This window comes from Amblyomma americanum, chromosome 3 (assembly GCF_052857255.1).
Source record: "Amblyomma americanum isolate KBUSLIRL-KWMA chromosome 3, ASM5285725v1, whole genome shotgun sequence".
Classification (NCBI taxonomy): Eukaryota; Metazoa; Arthropoda; class Arachnida; order Ixodida; family Ixodidae; genus Amblyomma; species Amblyomma americanum.
Genome location: NC_135499.1, coordinates 183630287 through 183656345, shown reverse-complemented (window position 1 = coordinate 183656345; position 26059 = coordinate 183630287). Strand labels below are relative to the sequence as shown.

The 26059-nt window shown below is 44.8% G+C and overlaps 1 protein-coding gene across 2 annotated transcripts; it reads right to left on the bottom strand.

The window, feature by feature from the left end:
• Nucleotides 1–905: 905 nt before the first annotated feature.
• Nucleotides 906–26059, bottom strand: LOC144125608 (arylsulfatase B-like). 2 transcript variants are annotated; one of them, XM_077659131.1, is made up of 11 exons: nucleotides 25955–26059; nucleotides 23597–23699; nucleotides 20316–20475; nucleotides 18247–18359; nucleotides 14715–14825; nucleotides 13272–13394; nucleotides 11170–11296; nucleotides 9484–9777; nucleotides 6586–6835; nucleotides 5496–5682; nucleotides 906–1191 (listed from the first exon to the last, which is right to left on the bottom strand). In XM_077659131.1, exons 2-11 carry the CDS (start codon nucleotides 23684–23686, stop codon nucleotides 1063–1065), a joined length of 1584 nt encoding a protein of 527 aa, XP_077515257.1. In that variant the 5' UTR covers nucleotides 23687–23699; nucleotides 25955–26059; the 3' UTR covers nucleotides 906–1062. The 2 variants fall into 2 exon arrangements, with proteins under 2 accessions (XP_077515257.1, XP_077515256.1); XM_077659130.1 differs by lacking the exon at nucleotides 25955–26059 and adding an exon at nucleotides 24161–24249.

Genomic DNA, 26059 nt, shown 5'->3' with positions numbered 1-26059 from the left:
CAGCTGCCGCCTTCGTGTTGTGGTAGGTGGCTCTGTTATATTTGGTGCCATCCGTACCGGGCAGGGGGCCGTATTCTATAATTTCCATTTGTCCTTTTGGTTCTGTGTCATTGGTCACTGAGATATACCAGCTGCTTTCAGGCGTCTGTCGGAAGCGACCCTACCATTTCGTAGTTGGCGACCGGACCTCACTATTGACTACTAATGGCTGCATATCACATCGCAACGCTTTGTTAATAGCAGGGGGCCGGACCTCATCATTGGCTGCCGTCGATTGCGATATTCAGCCAATGGTGAGGTCCGGTCCTTAACCACACAATGGTCGACTCGCTCCTCACAGACGCTTGCTTCATTCATTCATTCATTCATTCATTCATTCATTCATTCATTCATTCATTCATTCATTCATTCATTCATTCATTCATTCATTCATTCCCATTCCGACGGGTGGAGGAAACCGAGGTAAAACATGCATGCAAGCAGCCAGCTTGAGGAGCCCTCGACCCCCGTACAAACAGCAGCATTGGAAAGCATACACACACACTTTCTGTGACCAATGACAGTGATCAGTGGCAGAGAATCAGGTGGACATATTGACACAGTTATGAAATACGGCCATAGACAGCCTCTCATCAAGCCCCTGACTTCAGTAAGCGACACTATCTCCCTCACTGGTGAACAAAAAATTTTACTCAAAACATGTTTTAACACCTCTCTCCTACCCCCCCCCCCCCCCCCCCCCTCCCCCGCCCTCAAACTGTTTATGCGGATCGCGAGTTTCAAACATGAAATAGTTTTTGTCGCTGATGGAGAGCGGGGTGCGGGGAGTTTCGACGAACTCATGGATGAATTTCATGCAGATTGTGAAAATTCATAGCGTGACTCCATGAATTATAACAAGGATGTACTAAACAAAACAAATCCATTTTATTTGCGGTACACGTTTCGAAGAATGTACACATCCAAGAAGGTGGGAAGGCCATCAGTGTTATATATCTAAAAAAAAACAAAGAAATAAATATGTACAGAGCTGTGGCATGGTGAGGGAAGCCAGCCGAGTTCCTAGTCGAGCCAGGGAGACCAGGCTCCGCCGAAGTTCTCAGGATACGAGCGCGGGTCATCCGGTTGCGTTCGGGGCGGCACCATGTAGGACATGTACGCGCTCAGCCTTTTAAACAGCGAACGCAGTACCTAGGAAAATATGAAAATCGCACAGTAGGGGAAAGGAGTCAGTCAGTGCTGTCAGAACAATGATCTTGTACTTGCAGTATTTATCATGCCTGCTGTGAAGACATCACAAAGAATTCTCTGCTTTGTCACTTTATTGCTTCGAATAATCTCAGGACAATTGTTATATGTGTATATGTTCTAAAAAAGGCGCTGAACTTTCAACGCAAATTCACTTCTGTTTTTTTTTTGCGACCAGGTTAAATCTATCAGTTCTTACTCTCCCCCCTTTTGTTGATCTCTGGAATGAAATGAGCGTTTCGAAAGCTTTGCTTTGTACGTTTAGATGCAGAATTGCTGTTGAGGGGCCCGAAAGCTTTAATTCATACATATAAGACAAGGGGAGGGGAAGTAATAAAATTTTTCCCAAAATGCACTAATTATAGCCATCAGTGGTTTAACTATCTCCATGTTATTAGCCATCTCTTTAATTATGCGCAATAGGGCACAATAAACGTAAAACAACATAATATTTCCATTCCTGCTTATGGCGATGCCGTCCAAGAAGCTCTAGAGGAGTTGTTTTTTTGTGGCCAACCTTTTCTTTTTTTCACGTGAATTCGACTCCCCCGGGGCAATTAGTAGGCTCAAAGAGCGATTTCGAAGAAATATATTTCTTAAACGTCTCTGTGTAGTCCCGGTTTTTTTAGGCTTAAAACGCTTGTGTCACTCCTGTCACGAATCCAATTTTTCGTGTTAGTATTTCGTTAAGTTATAGAACGCTAGCTCAAAAATCGTTTCCTTCATCGCCACTTTGCGGCGCATGATATATATATATATATATATATATATATATATATATATATATATATATATATATATATATATATATATATATATATATATATATATATATATATATATATATATATATATATATATATATATATATATATATATATATATATATATATATATATATATATATATATTAGAGCGCTAACTTTTCACAGGACAAAAGGCGCAGAAACACACAACAGAGACGCTTTATTGTGTGTTCCTGTGCTATTTTATTCGTTGCGAAGCTTGAGCTAGGTGTAGAAAACGCTGTGAGCGAAGGAACACCACCTAGTTCAAGTAAAAGTCCCGTTGCACGCTGCTCTATTTGAGAAGCCTGGTCGAGAAGATAGTGCACGTGCCACATAAGCCTGCACCCCATCGGCGACGTAGATGCGAAATTATTTCTGCCTGCAGAGGGAGTCCCCGAGATATGGAAGCGACGATCTGCGTATACGTGTCGCACAAGGACTGATCAGAAACACGGGGCTCGAAAAGTCCTTGAGAGCAAGCTGACACAACGATGCAGAATGATGTTTTTTTTTTCAACTTATCCGCTGAGCTGCGCTGAAATGGAATATTTTGAGAGGTAAGCGCTGAGTGCTGATTTCAGTTAGACTCTCCGCTACCATTATAGAAAATTCAGGCTAAATAAAGATAGGCAAAACATGCACGAAATTTACGATAGTCACATGTTATACGAGTGTATGACTGCATAGCATACGAGAAAAGAAAGGAGGAGGGGAGAAGAGGTTTACTCGAGGCCAGTATGAAGGCCCCGTTAAACCCCTTCACGCTCACCAGTGCGGGTGCTATGTGGCTTAGTTAGTCTTTCTCTTGCTGAAATAGCACTAGGCAAAGACGTAACAGCTAGAATTCTGAACAAAGAATGCATGAAATTCGTGCTTGTATTGTAAACAACTTAAGTTTGTTTCTAATCGGGCCGAAAAGCAAGGACTAGTGGTAGTGCTAGTGTCTTGTATGTAAAAAGCTCCGCACCCCGAAATAGGAGGCGCGTGGTGAAAGTCGTCTTTAATCGCTACGATTACCGTGTAAAACTTTAAAGTGTGCTCTCATTGATACTACTATTTAGAGGACCGGAACACAATGTCAAGCAAAAAACTTGCTGGACATTTCCCCAACAGTGAATGTTGTTGAGGACATGTCCCAAACATTTCTAACGATTCAAAGCTCTTAAAGAATGCGGAGAAAACTCCTTTTAATGCAGAAATGCATTATATAGCTAGCATGCCAGATATTCGCTGTTTCGTCCGCAGTGCAGAGCTTCCAGATAAAAATAAAGCTTCTGTGCACTCCTCTGCTATTTGATTTCGTTGTAAGTGAACCATTAAATTTATTCATACTGTCAGAGGAAATCCTCCGGGCATTGTGTTCTTTGGAAACTCTCCTGCTGTACGATGATCCGATGTACGTGTATCTCGCGACGCAGAATAACGTATTATTATGGTGATGATGCAGACTGCATACCTGGCCGCGTAGGTAGGAGGAAAAAAGGGGATTGCTTAAAATTACAAAATTATCGCCCTATTTTTTTGACCTCACAATGTTGAGTACTCTTGGAGCACATTGTGGCCAACTGTATCAAGGAATTCCTGGCTGCAAACAATGTGCTCACGGAGTTCCAACATGGCTTCAGGAAGGGTTATTCCACTATAACACAGTTGGTATCATTGATTCATTCTTTTGCTTTATCCCTTGACAATAATGGCCATATGGATGTGATATTTTTAGACTTCACTAACGCGTTCGATAAGGTTCCTCACCACAGATTAATAAATAAACTTAAAATTATTGGCATACCTGATATTTTTGTAAACTGGAATATTGCGTACTTGACCAAACGGACTCAGTACGTCACAATAGGTGAACATAGCTCGGCCACTCTTCCAGTAATGTTAGGGCTACCGCAAGGCAGTGTTTTGGGCCCCCTGCTCTTCCTACTGCACATTAATGACATCGTTAATGTCATATCCCCCGGTGGGCAAATGAGGCTTTTTGCCGATGATTGTGTACTGTATGACGATATAACCTGTCCACATGACCAGACCGTCCTTGAAAGAGACCTAAACAGCATATTGAAGTGGTGCAGTGAATGGGGGATGCTTCTCAACGCTTAAAAATCGGTATATCTTCGTGTCACACGTAAAAAAAAAAACACTTATTTTTTCTTATACATTAGGTTCTTCTCGACTATGCGAAGCTATCAAATATTTGGGTGCTACCTTGACACCAACATTGTCGTGGAACACACATATTAATAATATTTGTTCTTCCGCTTTCCGTAAACTGTGCTTTTTGAGACACTAATTAAAAAAAAAACGCCCCTACTAATTTGAAATTACTCCGTTACTTTTCATTTGTTCGACCAAAGCTCGAGTATGCATGTATTTCATTGGATCCTCACACTAAGTCAAATATCAGTCACCTTGAAAGAATACAAAGAAAGGCAGTTAGGTTTATATTTAATAAATTCGCACGGACTCACTCTCCCTCTAAAAGTATGGCAGACAATTGTATACCTACACTTGAATCACGCCGAAAGCAGTTGAGACTTGAATTACTTTCCCTCCTTCTTAAGAACAAACTTCAGATGAATAAATCACCTTATATAACGCCTGAATTAACGCGCCACACAAGAAATCATCATCCTGACTCACTCACACCCTATTATGCTCGAACTGATACGTTTAAATTTTCCTTTTTTCCTCAGACAATATCGGACTGGAACCATGGTTTACTGGCTACAGTGTTACTAGTAATTGTATAAATGTCTACTTGTCTGTTCCTGTTGTGTTCATTATTATTTGTATATATTCTAATGCCCCTCTGCTTGGACCCAAGGGTCAGCAGTATGTAATAAATAAATAAAATAAATAAATAAGTGAGCTTTGAAGAGGAGGAAGTTCATACGGCACAGTTAGTAGACGACGGGGAAGAAAACTTCGATTACAAAACAATGCGAAAAGTGGAAGACAAGCGACAGCACCAATGCCGACTTTCAGCTCTGGTACCTTGTGTCGTTTTGTGTGTACCTCTTTTCACCATCTCGCCCATCTCCCTGTTCTTCCATAATAGCCCTGCTAGAGTGTATGGGCTTCTATAGGAGATAAAGTCTGCCACCCTTCGCTAAAGCAATTTGTAGAAGTGCATTTCTTCCTTTCTTCTTTCACTCCCTCCCTTATCCCTTCCCTTACGGCGCGGTTCAGGTGTCCAACGATATATGAGACAGATAATGCGCCATTTCCTTTCCCCCAAAACCAATTATTATTATTAGAAGTGCATTTCTATATCAGCTGCACCGAGCGTTTCGGGGGTGCGTTTGCACAGCTTTTACTCTCCACAGGGTCGTGCAATGCACACCCAGAAGCATACCCTGCGGCTTGGAAGCATTTGACAAGAACGGCACATGGCAGGACCACTCGTACACGATGCAGTTTGCGCTGTGCATGTCAGAGACATGTGATGCTCACCTTCCTGTGCGTAGTGGCCAGGTTTCGCATCTCGCATGGATCTCGCTCGATGTCGAATAGATACGGGGCCTTGCCGGGTGGTACTACGCCAGTCCCTGGGCCACAGTCCACAGTGGCATCCCGCAGCAACTTGTCGGCGCCTTCGATGTCTAGCGGGCCGTAGAGAAGCTCGAGGGCCTTTGCTGCCCTGCATTCGTGTTTTACAGCGATAGCTGTTATGCGCAACACTTTCTCGGTTCTGCGGCGTCGGCGCGTTGGCGTAATACGAAGGACAAACGAGAAGCGAAGGAAAGTAGCAGTGCTTGCCACGTCACAAATTTTCGCATTCAGCAGCGGAAGTAGTTGTCGCTGAACCTCGTGTTACACAGGTGCAGAAACCGGCGGTAAGCTTTTTTTTTTCTTCACGAAATACACTGCGAGGAAGAGGTTACTGCCAACAGTCTATACGCATAACTGGCAATAGGGCCAAGTATGAATTGCCGTGAACATTGTTTAATTGGAGTACAGCATGGGACGTGCGCTTGCGAGTTACGTTTGGGACAAGCCATGCGATGCTCTTGTGCTTGTATTGAAAGCATGGTCCCTAGAGCCGCTGCTTATGTCATGACCTTTATTAGCTGAAGTAGATAAATCATGAAGAGCCTCAGGCTTTACCATCTCAGTTTTCATTGTACGATAAGAAAGAAGTAATTATAGAGTAATCTAGTTCGTTTAAGTGCGGTATACCTGTCGGTAAACTTATACCATACTTAGATACGTGGATCCTTCGGTTATATCACATGTTGTACATTTTTGTTCCAGGAAACATACAGTTCTTGATACGATGGAGAGAAGGCACGAAAAAAGCGGCCTGTCGGGTATTTTCTCCGTCCCGTGAAAGTTGCACTCTGTTTTCTTAGAATGATGGGATATAGTTGCTGGCTGAATTAATGTTGGATTCACACACATTTACAGCAACTGGGACGTGCACGAGAAAAAAGAAAAACAAGCAGCGCTGTGTCCGTTCCACACCTCGACTTGGTCACTGTTCCGACAGAAATATATCATGCCTATAACTGCTAATGTCTGACTGCAGTTAAACAAACTCTGCCTTGAATCAGCCCGCAACCGCGCCAGGTCGTCCACGGGCCTGTCCTTTCCCTTGGGTGGGTAGCGCTTGTCCTTGCGGTCGCTTCGTGGAGACTGAGCCACCAGCTTGTAGCGGCCCGCTCTCAGTGCCATGGCAGCTGACACGGGATCCACGTTGTAAAGGATCTCCTGGCGGGGAGAGGCCGAACCCTCCGACAGCGCTTGCCACAAGTCGACGCCATCCGTGATTCCGAGAGACGGACGCTTGCCGCCTGGGAGGCCGTCAAGACAGATTGAGAAGATGGTGATGGACCTTAAATATGGACCAGCTGATTTTCCCAGCTAGGGCTCCAATTTGGGGGAGGGGAACATTTCTTTACGGACCCATACACGAACAGCAGTTTGTCCGGATATTCTCGTGAGATGTACAAGCCGCGATCCGATATCAATTTTGATTGTTAGCCAACGGCATTAAGCGCCGATGCGGGTACAATACACATAACTCTTTTATTCGATTCTGCTTCATCTGACATGTCCGTCGCGCCGTCTGCCCGTTCTAGCCTATAGAGAGGGACGCGGCATTGCTTGTGTTTATGACGAACGGTGGATATAAAAAATGGAATAGTCACTGAATGAAACTTTTTATATTTACTCGGCGCCGCGGGCTACTTCAGAGTCCAGCTTTGGGGCAGGGGGACGGAGGGGTTATTACGAGTGGTTATGGACCCATGCGTGTTCACTCAAGCAAAACTTTAGCCGACGAATCTGCTCAAGTCGGAAAGCTGGGCTAGTTCTGCTCAAGTGTTCGGGCTGTCGCCTGCAGAATAAAGAAGTGATTTAGTGTGTGTTTGTAGGAAACAATGCTTTAATCAAGTACGCCATACATTATTTTTTCATCTTATACTTGTGTTATGGTTATCGCATTTGATAGCCAGCATCTACTGCTATTAGCGGCTGCTCGCATTTCTCTTATACCGTTTATGCTGTGTTATTTGTGTTTCTACTAGCAGTCATTTGTTAAGCTTTAATGTGCACTTGCTCGATCGTGATGTATAATTTATACTGTTGTCTTGGGCCATACTTGTGGATGTACAGACCCTGTCAAGCCGAAGTGTTCCGCGTTTTCGCCTTTACTTCCGCAATCTGTATTTGCAGAAAGAACTAGGGGAAGTCGGGCACTCCTTAGGGCATATAGGCAAGAAGCCAACAGCCTCTGAAGCCAAGAACAGGATGATGTATGCAGTGCTGCTTTTCGTTTTTCTTTTGAGAGGGGAAACAATTTCAGTGACCATTTTGTATAGAGAATAATGTGACAAGTAGAAGAAAAGACAGCATGCCGCCGATGGGAGGGAAACCCACGACCGCCGCAAAGCAGCGGGCAGGGTGCGTCCTGCTGCGCCTCAAGCGACATGCGGCACGAGGCGGAAGGTGGAAATAGGTATAGGTGTGCGAAGAACGAGTGCGAGCGCACAAGCGTTGATATAATTGATTATACATATATAATAATTTCATAGCATTGATCACACTGTCTTCACAACATCCACATTTTCATGGCTAAGTGTTAACGGCTAATTAATCGGACATTTATTAACTATGTCACGTAGAAAATCAATACCAAATTATGAAATAATTCGCACTGATCGCGCTGTTATTACAGCACCCTGCTTTGCATGGCTAAACCTGGTCACAAGATGTTGATATGCGTCTATATAACCACCATTAAATCGGCAAATACTTCGTTACAATCTTGCAGTCTTCAATCCAGAACAATTTGAACGACTGTTTTTGTTTTGTGCTCAATATCTACTCTCACAACAACTGAAGTACACAGTGTAGCTCATCCAAAGAGACGACCGTATGGCCTATATGCCTCTTTCCTTGAAGGACGTACGGCTTTTGGCGCAGTGCTCGTGATCGTCTTGCTTTCAGCATTTATGCTGGGCTAGGCAGCCAGCGCCGTCAACCTGAGCTCACTACTTACTGCTTCTGATAAGTGCGTCGTCTCTGGAATGGATGCCACTGCGCCACTCATCGACTGAACCACAAGCCTCCTAACTCCCCAGGCAGCTCAGCGTCTAACGTGTCAGGGAGTCTACTCTAACTGGTCACACCACAAGGCACGCGGTGCAAGATTAGACCAGCGACAGAATATTCCGGAATGAGAAATGAAGACGGACTAAGTTATGTTGTTTTTTGAGGCGCTCTGAGTGCGGGATTTTGTGTGATGGCCTCCGCTGTATTCCTGGAGGCGTCTTTTGTGAAGCCATTAGCAAACAGTGCGAAGGAGCATTTCGCACTTGAAGACCTCATAGGCGTCGCTGTACGAAACAACTGAAATCGAAGGACTTCAATGCAGTATCACATGTGCTTCAGCGTTAGTCTTCAAAGGAGTCATGCTGGTGTATATATGATCTAATGAGGGATGTATTAAGTTTAACGAGTAAAATTACCCATTAATGCGACCAATAGGTCGAATGATCTGTGGTTAACTACAACGTTTGCTGCATCATTATTCCTTCGCTCAGTCGTTCACTAGAGCGGTCTTGTACTCAGAATAACTAAAGTCACCTGCCAATCCTCCATACTTAACCATTCCCCCATCCATATTTAATCATTCCAATATTTAGTCGTTTTAATTTATTCCTGAATCTACCCCTTATGTAATAATCCACAATTGGATGTTTAAGTTAATGAAGTGAAGTGACCAATCGACCGGTGGGTAACATGATCATTGATGACGTCACTGATGATTGTACACGTGATGATGACATCATTTCGTGGGGTCGACGCAGTCTCCCTGCAACACGCTTTCGACAAGCGACGCTTTAAAACCCGCTAGCATTAGGATTGCTGACCATTGCGGCCTTGAGGTGTGCTTTCTAAGCAAGCCTTCAGAACGAGTAGTCCCAGCAACGCTCACCTGCGGCAGAGTAGAGCGTAGGCAGCCAGTCGACAATGTGCATCATCTGGCGCGAGACCCGCCGGCGTTGCTTGAGTCGCGTGCTCCAGACAAAAGCGGGTGCACGGAGGCCACCTTCCCAGAGGCTGGCCTTGTCACCACGCAGGGGCCAATTGTTGGCCCCGTAGGCCTGCTCGTCGAACAAGGCGCCGCCGTTGTCCGAGCTGAACACGATGATGGTGTCGTTGAGCATGCCTCTCCTCCTGAGGGCGTCCACCACTGCACCTACGGACTCGTCCATCGCGTCCACCATCCCTGCGAAGGAGAACTGGCTTCATGTCAACGAAAAGGGGAGGAGTTTTACATGGTAGATCGGCCTGGTATGGTCTGAATGGCACCTATTTCGTTAAAGAAAACCTGAGAATATTTTGTCTGGTTTTACGAAAAGAGGCACATAGACAAGAAATGAAATGCGAGACACTGACAACTTGGAGAGCGCCAAGGAGTAGAAGCCAAGAAAGAAAGAGAAAACGCCCTAGGCGGCTGAGCGCCAGTTGTAGTGACCAGCTTAGACAACTAGCTGCAATAACGAGGCCACGACTGGCGCAAAGCAGAAATAATTGGAGGTCATCATGGTAAGGCATTCGACCTTAAGTACACTCATCTCAGTTCATGAAGAGGATGATGTTGGCGATTTTGTTACAGAAATGGCGAAGGGCGGATATATATGCACAGGTGTTGACAGCAATATTCTCTTTAATTTAATGGCAGTCAACTGGGACATCGGTGAGGTCTTTACTGCGGCTAGGTCATCGCTTAGATAGTAACATTTATTCGGCAAACAAGAACAACTGCTGTAAAACTTATTTGTGAGTTAACAATTTAGGCAGGTTTTCTCAAATCATGAATGACAGTTTACCAATATCCCTTAAGAGAAAAGTATACAACAGCTGTATCTTACCGGTCCTCGCCTACGGGGCAGAAACGTGGAGGCTAACGAAAAGGGTTCAGCTTAAGTCAAGGACAACGCAGCGAGCTATGGAAAGGAAAATGATAGGTGTTACGTAAAAAGACAGGAAGAGGACAGATTTGGTCAGGGAAGAAACTCCGGTTAATGACATCGTAGCCGAAATAAGAGGAAGAAATTGGCTTGGGAAGGGCATGTAATGCGATGGCAAGATAGCCGCTGGTCCTCAAGAGTATAGCGGACTGGATTCCAAGAGAAGGCAAGCGTAGCAGAGGGCGGCAGAAAGTTAGATGCACTGATCATATTAAGAAGTTTGCTGGGATACGGTGGCCGCAGCTGACAAAGGACTGTGTTAATTGGAGAGATATGGTGGAGGCCTTTGCTCTGCAGCTGGCGCAGTCAGGTTGATGATCATGCTACGTAAACCATATATGGAACTATGAAAACAAAAGAAGGAGGAGTGACTGCTATTGTTTCCTGGCGGCTGCGTAATGAGACTCGGGCTTACGCTCAAGATTATCGGGGCTGTCCAGGATTTCACCATCTGCAAGCATCACTGTGTCAACGAGTTCTCCCTCGCTTTAAACTGTACTCTTAAATGTAGCACAGAACGCTGATGCACTGTCTTTGCAGCTGTGCAATTTGAAATCCTGATTGTTCCCAACAGAGCTACAGTAGATTTTGCGCGTGCTTTCAGCGCGCATGCATCATTTTCCTACAGTGTGGCTCAGCTTAATTACCTGCGTAGTAAGTCCTGTTCTTGTCACCAATGTAAGAGAATTTTTTGACGTGCCCCTCCGGAGCTTGAAAGCGGTTGACTGGTCTTCCGGCATGTGGTGCGATGTGGCTGAAGTATCCAAAAAATGGCTAAAGAAGAAGCAAAAAAAAAATCTCAACAAATGATAACACTCTGAATTTGATAGAATTATGCCTGGTTATTCTACCTTTGCCGACCACTGACGTCGTAACAAACACTTCGTAAAAGAGCCGTAAAAGCTTGTAAAACACCCGTATGCTTCTGCTCGCTTAAGTCATTCTGAAGCGTCATCGTTCGCAGCCCTGTATTTTATGCGGGTAAAGAGCTCTGCGTTTTATCCGCGCCGTGGCGGTACTGACCGCAGAGACAGCTGTCCGCGCTCTTCTTGGTTTGGTGTTATGGGGTTTAACGTGCCAAAGCGACTCAGGCTATGATGGACGCCGCAGTGAAGGGCTCCGGAAATTTCGACTACCTGGGGTTCTTTAAGGTCCACTGACATCGCACAGTACACGGGCCTGTAGCATTTCGCCGTCATCGAAATTCGAGCGCCAGGGCCGGGATCGAATTCTCGTCGTTATGGTCAGCAGCCTAGCACCATAACCGCTGAGCAACCTCAGCGGCTGTCGGCGAATTTCTCCTTAGGTATTTTTTGCTTACACTTTTTTTTTCTAAGAAATTTTCTCGAAACGCATACTTTGCGCTCACGCCTCTTAGTGCTATTTTAAGAGTATTTGTAATAGTTAAAGCTTAATAAAACGCCCCAATCATATTGTTTGTATAGCTTTTACTAGGTGCAAGCAATACGATGTATGTGTACGGACTAAAGAAATCATTTTCAATTTTACTACCATTCTCTTCCGCTAGCATCGGTGTACCTTGCAAGCACAGCGCGGGCAAAACTAAATGAAAGACAAGGTGAGAAATAACATCCACTGCCTGTATTTTTAATCGAAAAGATTGATTTGGAAAAGACATCTTTAAAATGTACATGACGACCAGGAACATGATCATAGTGCGCATGTGGCAGTATGGTCATGTTCCTGGCCGTGTTTGCAGTATGACCATGTATGATCAATATGATCATGGGGGCAGTGAGCGTGTGTTTTCAGCACAGTGCCCATCAATACAAGTATTCAGGAACCATGTTTATCCTGCTTGTCTATCAGCGCTTCTTTCAAGCATCCGCTGGCGCTCGCTCTCCTTATCGCCTCTGCTATTTTCGCTGGCTGTCCACGACGGCGCACGTGCAGCACGTGATGGATACGTAGCGCTGATAGAAACACTCCAGGAAGCTCGTTGATGTGTCCTCACAGAAAAGAAAAGAAATTGGGAAGGTTATCATAGCTGTGCAGAAAAGACTTAGACTAGGTGCCACAACATACTATCGATCAGTTTCTAGTTTTGTGCTTAACTGTGGCAACAGCGTTCGCCGAAGCATGTCTTTTGGGCATAAATATTTTGTTTTGTTTCAGTTATTCGGGGATTCGTGAATCCTTGTGGTGCACATGCATTTTGTGCTGGCCAACTTTTCGTTTCGCTTTTAACTGTTTTTTGAAGCCGTCCTTGTTTTTTTGTCAGGTCGTTGTTTGGTTTTGTTCTCTCCAGTGTTCTGAAGGAGTCGCCTGCATTGCTTGTGCTCCCATTCCTGTGCAGTGAATAATAATTATTCCAAAACTTTACTCGCATGAGCATGTGGCGGTATTAAATGCATCACAGGCCTTCCGAAGCTGCACTGGGGTTGATGGGCATCGATTACAAAGTAGAATCTCGCGCATCTCACACAACAAGTGAGAACATCATAAGGAGAAACATCATACAAAAAAAGCACAGCACGCACTCCTAGCAATGAGAAACAAGAACAAACAAAAATACGATATAATTTCAACTTACACAGACACTGAAATGTAGCGTTAGGTAATTTTCAAACTGCAGTGCAACGAAGTCAGAGAATTATTTACGACGAATGATTAATTTATCAGGTACCTATCCGATCTGCGTACACTATATTATTCATCATTTAATCGATTTTTTACTAGCTAAATAGCCTGTTTTATAAATACCGAAATGGAAAAATACCGAACTCACTTTGGATGTGTTGTGCTTTTCGAGTAGAGAAATAAACTTTCTTGTGAACAAGTACGTAGCGTATGTTCCGTTCTCTCCCCAAGTCGGGGCTTCGTTGTCTCTCAGATCAAGGCCGACGTGATCCTGCAGAAAAGAAAGAAAATAATAATAAATCATTCTTTTGATCATAATGCATTATCCAGTTGTGCGATCGCAGCGCAATCAACGCAAACTGGCTTGAAACATAGTAGCGAACAAAAGACATACACCACGCCATCGGTTTTTATAACACTGGCGTAGTCGGCACTAATCTTTAAACGAAGATGATAATGCGAAGAATGATATCTCCCACAGCGACGCCGTACAGTCGGAGATTAAAGTACCAGGACCACGCGCTCAGTAAAAGAAACCGATGACCATGTTCTTAGCCCACGGCTGGCGGTCGAACTTGTGGAGGTGAAAGAACAGGTTTTTGACTTTCACTTGCACAGTTGTGGTCTTCGGCCGCCGGCTAATAATAAAGCTATCGGCTTCGTTTCCGGGACACTTGGTCTAGAGACTTAGAACGTACGCACGGCTGACTTTTTCTTTCAGCCGAAGGTCACCAGTAGCCTGTTTTCTTTTCGCGCCCTGAAGAACGAGCGTTTCTATTTCGAGGCTGGCGGACGCGGCAGAGCAAATGTCCGTTTGTCACTTTACCGTGGACTGCTTATTTGACTTGCAAATGACGCGCATTCTTTCCTTCGAGGCTTTTCTACGGCCGCGCCCAAGATTCAGGGAATTGGCTTCGAGCGTCGTCGCAGTTAAGAGGACACACCCTTCCTATATTAGTTGCCGTCTTCGCACTTCTATGCGTTTCGCTGTTTGACTTGCTCTTAGCCTCAGTTTGTTACTAGACGCTTAAAGCGAGCATTTCCAGTGAACCTTAAACTGTAGAATTTTCGATAGTAAATTGTAGCGAATTGGATTTCTTCTGGACACGGCGTCATGAAGATAGCGCAAATGAAAATGAAAAAAAAAAAACAAGTTCAGTTTTTTTTTTGGCAGATAAAAAATCTATACATTTTTTGGGACCTTAATATTCAGAAATTGAGAAGTTTTCCGAGCGATCACCATCGAAGCCAACCAACTTCTTTACAAGGAGCTGCGCCTTTTGCAGCAATACAAGGAGTCGTTTTGGTTAGTCTATCCATCTGTTCTTGCACCGAAGAGATGGCCTTCTCTCTGTTCTAGTCGGCCTTTCCCAGGTTGCTTAATTGTGAAGACAAAGAGATATTAACTGGGCGCCGTCAAAGTGGTAGTGAGAGCAGTAAAAGGATTAATTATTGAAGTCACAATTAATGAGACGGTCTTGCTCGTGGTATGACGGAGGTAGGGCAATCAGTTATGTAGTGGTGCTTTGCCATTCATTTGGTTTTTCCGCCTTGATCGCTGTAAGGGGAAAAAAATGTTTTGTATACTCACGGTTCCAGAAGTGTGGTCGTAGTAGTCCGCTTGGCCAGTATAATAGCCAAAGAAGGAGTCGAATCCTCGTTTCAGAGGCGTATACTCCGTTCTAAAGAAACCTAGATGCCACTGAAAGAAAAAGAAAGGAAAGCCAGTCAGAAATGCTTTGACCACGCTGAAATGAATATTGTACGGCGAGTGAAGGCATACGTTACAGTACGACATTAGCGATCGAGGTGGCATCATTTCACCACCGAGGAGAAAAAAAAAACTTTTTCACCAGAGGAGGAAGTGTTGCTATATTAAAGAAAAAAATTCCAAGGTCTTTTCTCAACATCGTGCACTTTTTCCCAGAAAGTGAAGCTCGAGATCATTCTAAAACACATCCGACTCGTTTATTGCATTTTATGCTCAACCTGAGATTAGTCTTTAGTGGCGTGGCGTTACCCGCCTGACCAGTCATGCCATCCGTGGTCTTGTTGTAAAGTTTTTGATGGAACAAATTTTTGGCATTTTTTTTCATATATCTTTAGGTCCAGCTGTGTGTTTGGTTAAGGTTTGTCATGTTAGCTTAGTTAGCAATCTGAGACGCTGGTTAAGCCAGCATAGTCACACCGAGAGGCTGAAAATCATTTTCTATGCATTACTACGTCATGATAATGACGACACCAGGCGTTTTCTCCATACCGCGTTTTGTGAAAAAATATACGTTTCGATAACATCCAAACGATCAGTTAGTATCTATAAAACATGCCTTAACTATTGCGGTTCACTTAAGTGTTTCGTTATTCAGCACCGTAGACTGAGAGAGAACTGTCGGTATGTACGCAGTTTGTGGGAGCCTATATTATGTGAAACCATTCATTTATGTCCATATGGAAAATTCTTCTTAATTGTCGTGTTATTAGTGCTTAGCAGAGACATTATTAAACATATAAGAATTTCGTTATGACTGCGCAAACGAGTCTTGAGTTAATGCTCGGAGACTTGTCTCGATTTTGTTTTGCCTCGTGGCACGAAACCCAGTAGTCAGTGTTTGCCATACAACCAAGCCACCCTCGCCTGAGTTTCTTCTAAGGCGTCTTAACTTGAGGACACAATTGTCGCCGCCGTTCAGTCACATAAGCCTAACTAAAGTGCAACGAGCCACAAATCGTGAAATATTGGCTCTCATTTAGCTACGTATTGGAGGTGAACAACACACCTTCAGTACGAACGCCTCAGCTCATAGTTATTACTCGGCATGGTAACTCTCCTCCTCGATAAGGGTTGGCTTTAAACTATGGGATGAAACATTAAATGCGTAATGTTACTTCTCAGGATGCACGAAGCGTCAGGCAGGTATATAACACCATTTGAGGGCGAGTTTATATAATAAGAATACGCTTGTAAATACGGAGCTGTTTATAGAGGTTCCGCGCACGAAGATTAAGAGATGTGCATGTAATGTAGCTGAATGAGGATCATGGTTAACATCGACTTTCACGTAAAAAAAAGAAAACACTGCTCAGTAATATAGAAAGTTGGCAAGAACGATTAGTTAAGCCATCCAGATAAAAAAAATAAAAGTGAAGAAATGAGAGTGCCGCGTGGCATGTTAAGTAGATTGCATTTCTAGATACCGCTTGAATGTGTTGATTTGTTTTGTTCCTGCTTCAAGGAAGATTTTTTTCAAAATAGGGTGTTTTTTCCGGAATAAATTACAGTTGAGATTTAGCCGGTATCCTCTGCATAAATATCTTCGTGTCCCGTGTTTAGCGCTGTTGTGCTACACGCACACGGACGCCCCCCCCCACACACACACACACAAAACACTGCTTCTACAGGGACAGAAATAACGGCGTGCTCACGCATCTGCCCTGGCACACATTGTTTGTCATGTCTCATTTTGAGCATGTCGTCTTACTCTCAGTTTTTGATCTAGAATACGTTTCCAAATTGGACCAGCGAAGCTCAAGACGTTGTTACACGAATAACTTTGGAAGTGTTCTGAACCGTTCTGTACCGATGGACTACTAACTCAAGGTAATGCATTTTTCACGTCGCTCGCATCCGCTATCGCTTCGTCGTCCGCCTTCTTTCAACTTCTTTTACAGCTTGCCTTGCGGCCAACCTTAAGCGCCGCGCAGTTCCCGTCTGCGGTGTATAATCGACGCGGCGTTATCACTCCGTACGCCCATAGCTTACCAAGAATATGAGAATGAGGCGATATGAAAATTTTTGCCCTCTTTTTGCCTAACGCAAATCGTGAGTGCGCAGACGCTTTCCAGTTTAACAAGGAACCTGCCTATAGGCCAAGGCAGTCATTAGTATTGCATTGCTTACTCTATAGGATAGAGGTTTGCTGAGCGCTCGGGTTGTACAGGTGATTCGGGTGGAAATGAAAATTGTTGCTTGAATTGCGTTTTTGTTAAGAGCTGGATAAGCTATGGGGCTAGCTCTCAGACTGTGAAGGATTCATATTCTTGTTAGAGCATACTGTGTAACTCTGTTTCCCCCTTCCAGAAATTAATATGATTTGATGAAATGGCAATCATGGCCTCTCTACAACTGCATGATTTTAGTGACTTTCACAATGTTTTGTGAAAAGCCTTCCGCTCCGGATGCTCATGGTTCTGAGATGTGTATAGTATTGCGTAGAAAGAGAAAGAGGTAGAGAGAAAGGGAGCGTAGGTAGCTCACTGCCAGTGTTGCTTCTGGTTCCAGGAGGGAGCTAGGAGCTTTAATTGAAGAAGAAAGAAAAAGATATCTGAAACCTTTGTTTGTTTAAAGGACGCTTATCACAAGAAGGGGGCATCTCGGTCACTTAAACCACTTCATAATCTAGCTTGTACAGTTAGCTTCTGGTGCTGTCACACTTACTAGTTACTTCGAAACTAGTAGTGGTTCATCTAGAAAATGCACTGCTTTCTCCGCTTGTTTTGCTTCGGTGGACAGAAAAGCAGAACATGCTTGAAGGAAAAGTTTTTCTGTTAACAACGAGCAGCATGCATTTCTGCGTTAGAGAAACTTTCTTTATTGGCCTCTGTTTCGATTTCTTCTTTTTTTTTTTGGCGACTAGCTGCGGCTATCAGGATCATCAAGTGGGACGACAGCAACGCTGCCGCGTACTACATTGTCGTTTACATCTGCAAAATAACCGCTCGGCAACATTCAGGAGCTATTGCGATGTCTTGTTATTTTTGTCGGTTTTTGCAGTTAAAGGTCAGAGAAAAAAAAATTTGCCGACACGCAGACAATGCCCAGCCAGAGTTGCGATATCACAAGGAGTCCATCGAGGTGTTTGTCGTCACTTCCGGTAGTCAGTTCTGGCTCGGTGACGGCACATCGCGTGACATGATTGTCCTGATCACACATTACGTGCCGCGCTTATTAATACTTTTCATCATACACAGTTACCATGCGTGATCACGTGACCTGACGATTGGCATCGACCCAGGTGTGACCCCGGACACCACGAAACGAGCCGATCAGCTCGTAAAAATATTACCAAGCGGTCATTATGAAACCACCATGCAGCAATTTTATTACACCACACTGAATACCTTACTTTACCGATCATATGCACGTCGTAGCCCAAGTCCTTGAAATAGCTGGGCAAAAGTTTCAAGCCAAGTGGAAGGCCCCAAGGCTCCATGTTTCCAATAATTCCCGACTGCATTCCTGCGCCAAATGGAAAGCGGCGCTGAAAACTTATCTGCTTATTACCCGCAAATGAGCAGCATTTAATCTAATCAAGTATTTTATGAACTGAAACGATGTCTCATTAAAATACGAACAGACTCGTAATCCGGTAAGCAGCTTTGTTCTGTGACGGTGGAATGCACGTGTACGTGGCAAAAACTTTTTAGCAAAATTTTAATTTTTTTTTTTGTCCTGAAGCACTGCCCGACGGTTTCGAATCACGGCGGTTATCGCCACTTAACAACGACCTCTATATGATCGCAGATAGCTCGAAGTTGTTCAATAGTAAAAACCAACACTTCTTATTATCTCCGCGCCTTCCTAGAGCAGGCGTTATTTTCCACTCATGCGACTTCTTAAGTTCAGAGCCGTGTTGTCCCGGCTCACTGCTAGTTACTTCATTCCGCCGATGGTTAGGGTTGAAATATTTATTCAACCTTCCTTTGCAGCCGTTTTCAATATATAAGTTTAGTTCATTTCGCGCACGAGGCGTTTCCAGAAGCAGCGCGCTCCAACTGCAAGGCCTAAGCGCCCTGTGCATGCAAGCATGACATCACGCGCCAAAATGCCTCTGATGTACGCCTGTGATGTTTTGGTGCTGAGCAGGCAATGCGCTTGAATTTGACAAGTATTTCAAACTTGAGTGGCCAACAAAGCGTGAGCAGGGTTGATGGGACTCCGCTGGCGAGGTTGTTTCCCTGTGGGCGTTAGGTAACGATGTTCTATACGCTTGACGAGGTGCGCGTTCTGGTTATAGGTAGGTGCATTTCTTTTCAACGCCCACGTTGATTGAGAAAGAGAGCCAGGAGTCCCCCTCCTTTTTTTTCCAAGAAATAAATTACGCTGTGCACCTTGCAAGGCCAGCTAGGAGGGTTTAGTCTTGCTGTGTGAGTAGGTAAAAATAGCCGATGGGGCTGGGCCTTTTTTTTTTTCAGTGCACTTTTTGGCACCGGTGGATCTTAAGAACGTTTGCTGACTTGTGCGCAATTTTACTGAAGTGCAAGAAAAGAAGTTAACCTAGGCAACTTAAACGTTCTGATGTGTTCGGTCAGTTCGAATGAAAGGCCGGGCATCGGTGTAAGGATATTATTTGTGGGCATTATCCTCCGAACCACATTGAAATGTAACTTCTTTGTCTTGCTATTCTCTTATAGATTAGCGTAATGCACGGAAAGCTTAAGGAAGCGTTCCTTGCATGCATAAGACGAGCTGGTTTAATAGCGCACGTCTAATTTTCTCCCTTCTTATCGCTAGTGTGAACCTATACCTAGCTGCTTGCAGACTGGCAATTACCAAATGCGATAGTCCACGGTACGGTTTTGTAATAGCACCAGCAAAGCTTCTGTAAATTACACTCAAGTTACGTAATGAGGGCAGATGATTAGATATCCCGCCTTTCGATTTTCGTAGTTAAGTAAAATAAGCAGTCTAGCTCAAGAAAATTTGAAATGAATTCTCAAGTTTTGTTTTCTTGAAACGAGTGCATATCATCTCAGACATTTCTCCGCAGCTTATTTACGCTTATTTGGATCATCCTCTAAATACCTCAGAGTTCTACAGCGAAAGCAGTGTTACTGTACGCCCCCCCCCCCCCCCCTCCCCCTTTATGGTAATCTGGTGTCTGTTGAAGTGAAGCCTCCAGTAGAAGCTAAGAGCCCTCATATCCACCCCCCCCCCCACCCACTCACCCCCCCCCCACTCGCCCATCCATCCATTGCCATCCTCGATTCCCCACCGCCCACCTACACCCTCCTGAAAATTCTATCACTTCTGTGAAGCCTCGGCTTAAGGCAAAAACGTTCAGTAGTGTGAAATAATCAAGGTAATGATCGAGGGTAAATTCAACGGCTTTCGCAGAACTTTCGTCTCAGATGTCTGATGGTCTCGTGATTATTTATAACAGCCTGCGCCAATGAAACCACGGCGTGTTCTTACCTGTTCTTATAGGATACAAGCCAGTGAGCAGTGCGGACCTTGAAGGTGTGCAGAGCTGCATGGTGTAATAGTTGTGGAGTATGATTCCCTCCGAAGCCAGCACATCGAGGTTGGGAGTAGGAATTTGCTTGGAGCCGTGGAAACTGACATCATTCCATCCCTGGAAGTTAACATGGGTCACAAAACTGCCAAGAGCAGCGCACTGAACACAACGAGCGCATTTCATTTATATCCAAGAAATACACTGCTTGGTAAGCAATCGGCCAAAACCGAGCCTTAACAAATTAAGTTATCCGTAGAATGAATCCTTCACGGTTTTTGAAGAAACCGGACCGCAATCGTTCACCTCTATATCGCTTGCTCACTGGTAACAACAGCCAAAACAGCGTCTTCACTTAACCGGTTTGCCGTTTTTTGCTGTATTGGTTATTTGTAGCAAAAAATATGTGGCTGAAAGTAGTCAGTCAAGTTATAAACTCGTTAGCTTCGATTAAATGACAAAGACATGGGACAGTGGTGGAGGGTGACCTGTGCCTAATTTCCGAAACGCTCGTTGTTCTCAATGTTAGTGCACATTTTGTATGCGAGAGAAGGTTATTGAAATGACCACAGGATTGATGTCATCCGCAAAGTTGACAAAGGTGTGTGCTACTTCTTGCCTTTCTTGGTAATTATGATATCCTCCCAGTGCTGACTGTTAGGCTTTTGCGGGACGCTCACTGTTAAAGCAGAAACACGGGCAGAGCTGCTGGCGACTCAAAACAAAACCAGCACACTGGTAAAACGACACGCGCAACATTAGGATACCAATGGTAGCATGAGTCGGGCAACGAGGTGATATCAGATCAAGAGTATGAATAGCAGACATTGCATGCAAGATGGCCAAGTGGGACTAAGCATGGCCCGTCCTTTAGTAATGCATGCGCTTAGGAAGTTTAATTTTGCCATTCTAGACAATTTAGATTGATGCACTGTCAGTGGGAAAGAATTTATCAATACCGAACTCTCAACGAACTGCCATTTCAGCAATTAATTAAAAACTCTCCGCGGAACAGAGGAACTGCTCAGCTTCTTTACGTAGGTCCTCCAAACAATGTGAACGCGTGTAAACAAAGGCTAATTCCCAGCTCACTTGTATCCGATCTAACAGGGCTCACAGATAGCTAATTACAGCTGCGGCAAACTTATTCCGTCGTGCCAAATGGTTTAGAAAGAATAGGGCATTTATAATTACAGTATTCGCAGCGTTCGCACCCTCGACACAAGTAGTACTAAGCCGCATGCATAAGGCGATTTTCATGCCCTCAACTAAACACTACCGGTAGAGTGAACGTCAAGCCCTTCTTAAGTATTGCATCAGGTTGCATCGCACGCAGCCGGCCCGCAAACATCCGCAGCATGTTAACCATCGGGGAGTAGAAGCAAGCTCAAGTAACACCTTTTGCTTGGCTAGTTGGTGCATAGTTCTATGTACAAACGTTAGTGCAAAATAGGAGACAATCACAAGAAAGGTGGACAAGACAACGCGCTGTCTTGTCTTATTTTGCGCTAACGTTTGTACATAGAAGGAAGCTCTTGTAGAAACCGTTTACTGTCACCAGGCCACGAATGAGTCATGCGTCATTTACACCCGGACAAAATTCCTTGCATCGACCGTTGATAACCTTATCTTCGTGAAATATGCACACACGACTTGTGAATTCATACACTGAGGTACTATGAGTTACGTTAACACCAACCGCCTCATTTTGCTTTTTTATCACGGGCACCGGAAGGCAAAGTCAATGCACGATATCTGGCCGCTTCACAAGGTATGTTGCCCGTCGCAACAGGGAGCTCGAACACGTACACTGGTTTCTCCAATCTCCTCCCTAACGTTGCGTCTCAAAGTTCCGCTTCTGGCGTACTGGCGCGAAGTCAAGGCCGTGGCTTCTTTTGCTTGATTATTTATTGCGCTTCGCCCATTAATAAACTACCTGCAGTGCTTTGTGTCCACCCTTGTCGAATGCGCCACGGCGGTAGTCGGCTGCTAGCCAGCTCATTTGGCTGACCTCACCGATAGGCGGGCGCGCTTCCAACTCTTTCGTGTACTAGCACTTGGGCACGCGGCGTCTGGCTATGCTACTTGTGGAATCATTACGAACTGGGCGATGGGCTGTCGATGCGAACAGGGCTTCTGCAATTAACAACAGAACGTGTCGTCTTTTTCTCAACATTTGGAGCGGGAGAATAAATACGATGCCGAGATGACACCATTGTTTTACAGCGGCTACATTCACTGATTGAGAAAGGCCAACGAGCGCAGGGAACAAGTAGTGCGGTACTGCTTTGACATTAGGCCTCGTCTGTTTAGCGGAAAGTTTCCATCCGGTGCGGAGTCCGCCGAGGGGCGCTGCTATCCCGTTAGAATCCCTGATGGAAACCGCTTAGCATTTCGGCGTAGGAAACCTAATGTCCAGCATGCTACGGCTATGATTTTATCAATATGACGGTGCACTAATAAAGGGGGGGGGGGGGTAAATATCACGCCAAGATGTCTGCACTCACATACGCGAATTGATGCAGTAGTGTTTATGAAGTACTTGTACTCACGGGCCAATCGCTTTATTGTAAACGACATGTGCACTGCTTTTTTTTTTGTAAATTTATACGCATATATCCCAAGCGCTGCACCACTCAACTACGGTGTTCAACTGCTGTTGTAAAACGACGTAATCCTGTTGATTACAATTAACAAGGCGATTCACACAGCTCTCTACGAACAGGCGCACATGGGAAGAGGTTAGCATCTATAGCATTCATTTCAATTACAAATAGCTATGAACCCACTACAGACCCCTGCGTCACTTCTGATGTCACATCAACATAATGCGATCTTTCATTGTTGATAGCTACACGTTGACGTCTGACGTTTAAGTATTTTCTGATTCAGGAAATCATTAAGTGAATAATATTATACCATGGAAAATTTTGTGGTAACTAACAACGTCGACAGCTTTCTGGAAATTCGAGTAAATACGGTAAAAACACACAGCCGGATTTAGTGTTTTGGAGAATGCAAAACAGGTCAAAGTTGAAGGTACCTGGAGAGCAAAGAATTCAAGTGAGCTAGAGAAGGTACGCTTATATCTGCTCACGACGCAGTAAGCAAGCAAAGTAGCGAGGCGGAAATCTGCAGAAACAAAACCGACCTCACACGACAACAAGCTCCATAAGGGAGAAATCTTGTATAAGCGGGAGGCAGTTTTCACTACCAAAGGCACAAAGCCTTGCATACTTACCAAGTCATCCGCCAGTATGAAGACGATGTGTGGTCGAGAAGAGCCGACAGCAGGAAGAACAGCCGCACAAAGGTAAACGATGGCGAACATCTGGGACCAGGCTCTGCCCAGCATGCAGCAGCGAGGCTACTGAGCTCCAGGCGCACTTGGCCCCCTACCTTGATTGAGAGGCTATAGAAGATAATACATCTAGCGTGCCGATATTATAACCGTGCAAATGATAAGAGCAGCAGCTCCATTACTGCATATTGCGCAACATTGCGCAGTCCGACCCCCTTGGCACAGAAAGAGCTGGAACGGCAAAATATTGAGGCTATCTAATCTCGGCGGCCATACAGTGCTTCGTGCCTGCACTCACTTTCGGTGCATGCCCTGCTATTCTTATGAGCATTTTCTTGGAAACTCTCGATAAGTTCAAGACCTACTGCTTCTGAAAGGGACCCCGTCGAGGCGACTCAGTGGTTAGGGCGCTGGACTGCTGAGCCGGAGGGCGTGGGTGCGATCCTAGCCGCGGCGGTCGCGTTTAGATGGAGGGGAAATGCGGAAAGGAAGGCGGCCGTGTACCGTGCGATGTCAGTGCACATTAAGGAAGCCCAGGCGGTAGAAATTGGTCTGGAGCTCTCCTCTGCAGCGACCATCACGGCCCATGTCGCTTTGGGATGTTAAACCCCTAACAGCATGCCATGTTTCTGGCAGGACTTCCAATTAATTTACTTTTCTTGCAAATGATAACGTCGAGAAGGTGACTTAGTGATGTACACTCGGTCAAAAAAGTCTGTGGACCACGCGCTCCGTAAACGAAGTCGACAGCTATGTTATTAGCCGCCGGCTCGACACCACGCTTGGGGCGGTGAAAGAAGAGGATTTCGACTTTCACCTCCACATGTGTGGCTTCGAGCCTGTGGAAAATAATAAGAGCTATCGGCTTCGCTTACGAAACACGCTGTCCTGCGACTTTTGTCCCCGACCGTACAGTATGGGCTGGGGTAATGCACCCTTTTGGTTTCAACAGCTGCTCACTGACGCTTTCTGTCACAATGCCATAGGTGAAAGGCACGATTACGGGTATTGTTTAGTCTCGTCCGTCTCCAGTGCCGGGCGAACACTGATATCAGGCAAGGCAAGCATAGCTTTGCAGCTTTTTACACGTAGATAACTTGTTTTTCGGCGGGAGTGGCGGCAGTAAACTTCGTCCAGGAATGGGAAGTTTTACAAAGGTCCGCGCTTAACGACGTTCATGTTAGATTCACAGAAGATAACAAAGCAAATAAAGAACTATAGTAAGAGTTTTTGTAAGTAAAGATAGCTCTACACGCCTATTTTATGCTGCATTGATGGCGCTAAGTCCGTGCGCAAGAAAATACTCGATTCGAGTAAGGATGCGGATGTCAAAACGCCAGAAGCGAAGCGCACACCAGCACATCAGCAGCAGTGAGGTGCGAACCTTTGTGGGATGTGGAGGTTTTTGGGCGTGGCCTGCTTTTTATAGACATCAAAATCACTTTAACGGGCTTTTGCAGGGAGTTGTCTTATGGGTTTTTCTGACAGGGAAATGAACAATATTTTTTTCTGGATAGTAGGAAAGTGAACCATCCGCGTGAGCAAAGCCCGAAAAATATTGCTTAGTTGAATTCCTTTCCTGAAGCCTGCTCTCTGGTTCGCATGGGGTATTGTGCCCTGCCTAACGTCATACAGACATGTGACGGTAAACAACAATTCACGTGGAGCAACGAAGTTGTAGATCATGCAGATTTTTTATCACTGTACGTGAAACATGCTGCAAGAGGACACATAACGGCACGCCATTTACTGCCCAAGGGGACACTTTGGGCAGTAAAAGAAAAAAGTAAAAGACAGCTTGCCTTCAAAAAAAAAAAATTGAAATAGAGATCGTTTATTTCTTTTTTCGAGATGTTATTTTTGTGACAACCGCCCCTGTTGGTACACGAAGCTGATGGCGCAACAGTTGTATTCCCAGTCTAGTTCCCGTACTTCATATATATATATATGAAATTGTACCAGCAGATAAACTTTCCGCCGATCTTATTTTGTTCACTTTTATAGCACTGTTTTCACGTTTTTAGAGGACGCCATGAATACTTGCTCTTTGCAGGGCAAAATGCTCACATTTCTGAAAGTTTTGTTACAAGCACGAATATTGTTTCGTCCCAGGAAGTCGCACGTAGTAGTTTAACAGTCATCTTGAAAAAAGCGTTCAGCAAATTGTAAGCAAAATGACCGTTTTTAACAGTTCTCAAACTTGTTCGTAATTAAATATACTCAGGGGAAGCTCTCCGCCGTAAAAACGGTGCTCTCGAAGCAAGGGTAAGACACCGGCATGTCGGCCAAGACACTCACCGCCTACGGGCTGCCCCGATGCTATTCCAAGAGCGGCGTACACAGACTGGCCGCTTATACGCTGTTCGTTCAGAAAGCAGTTCCAGGACACACAGTAAGCATATC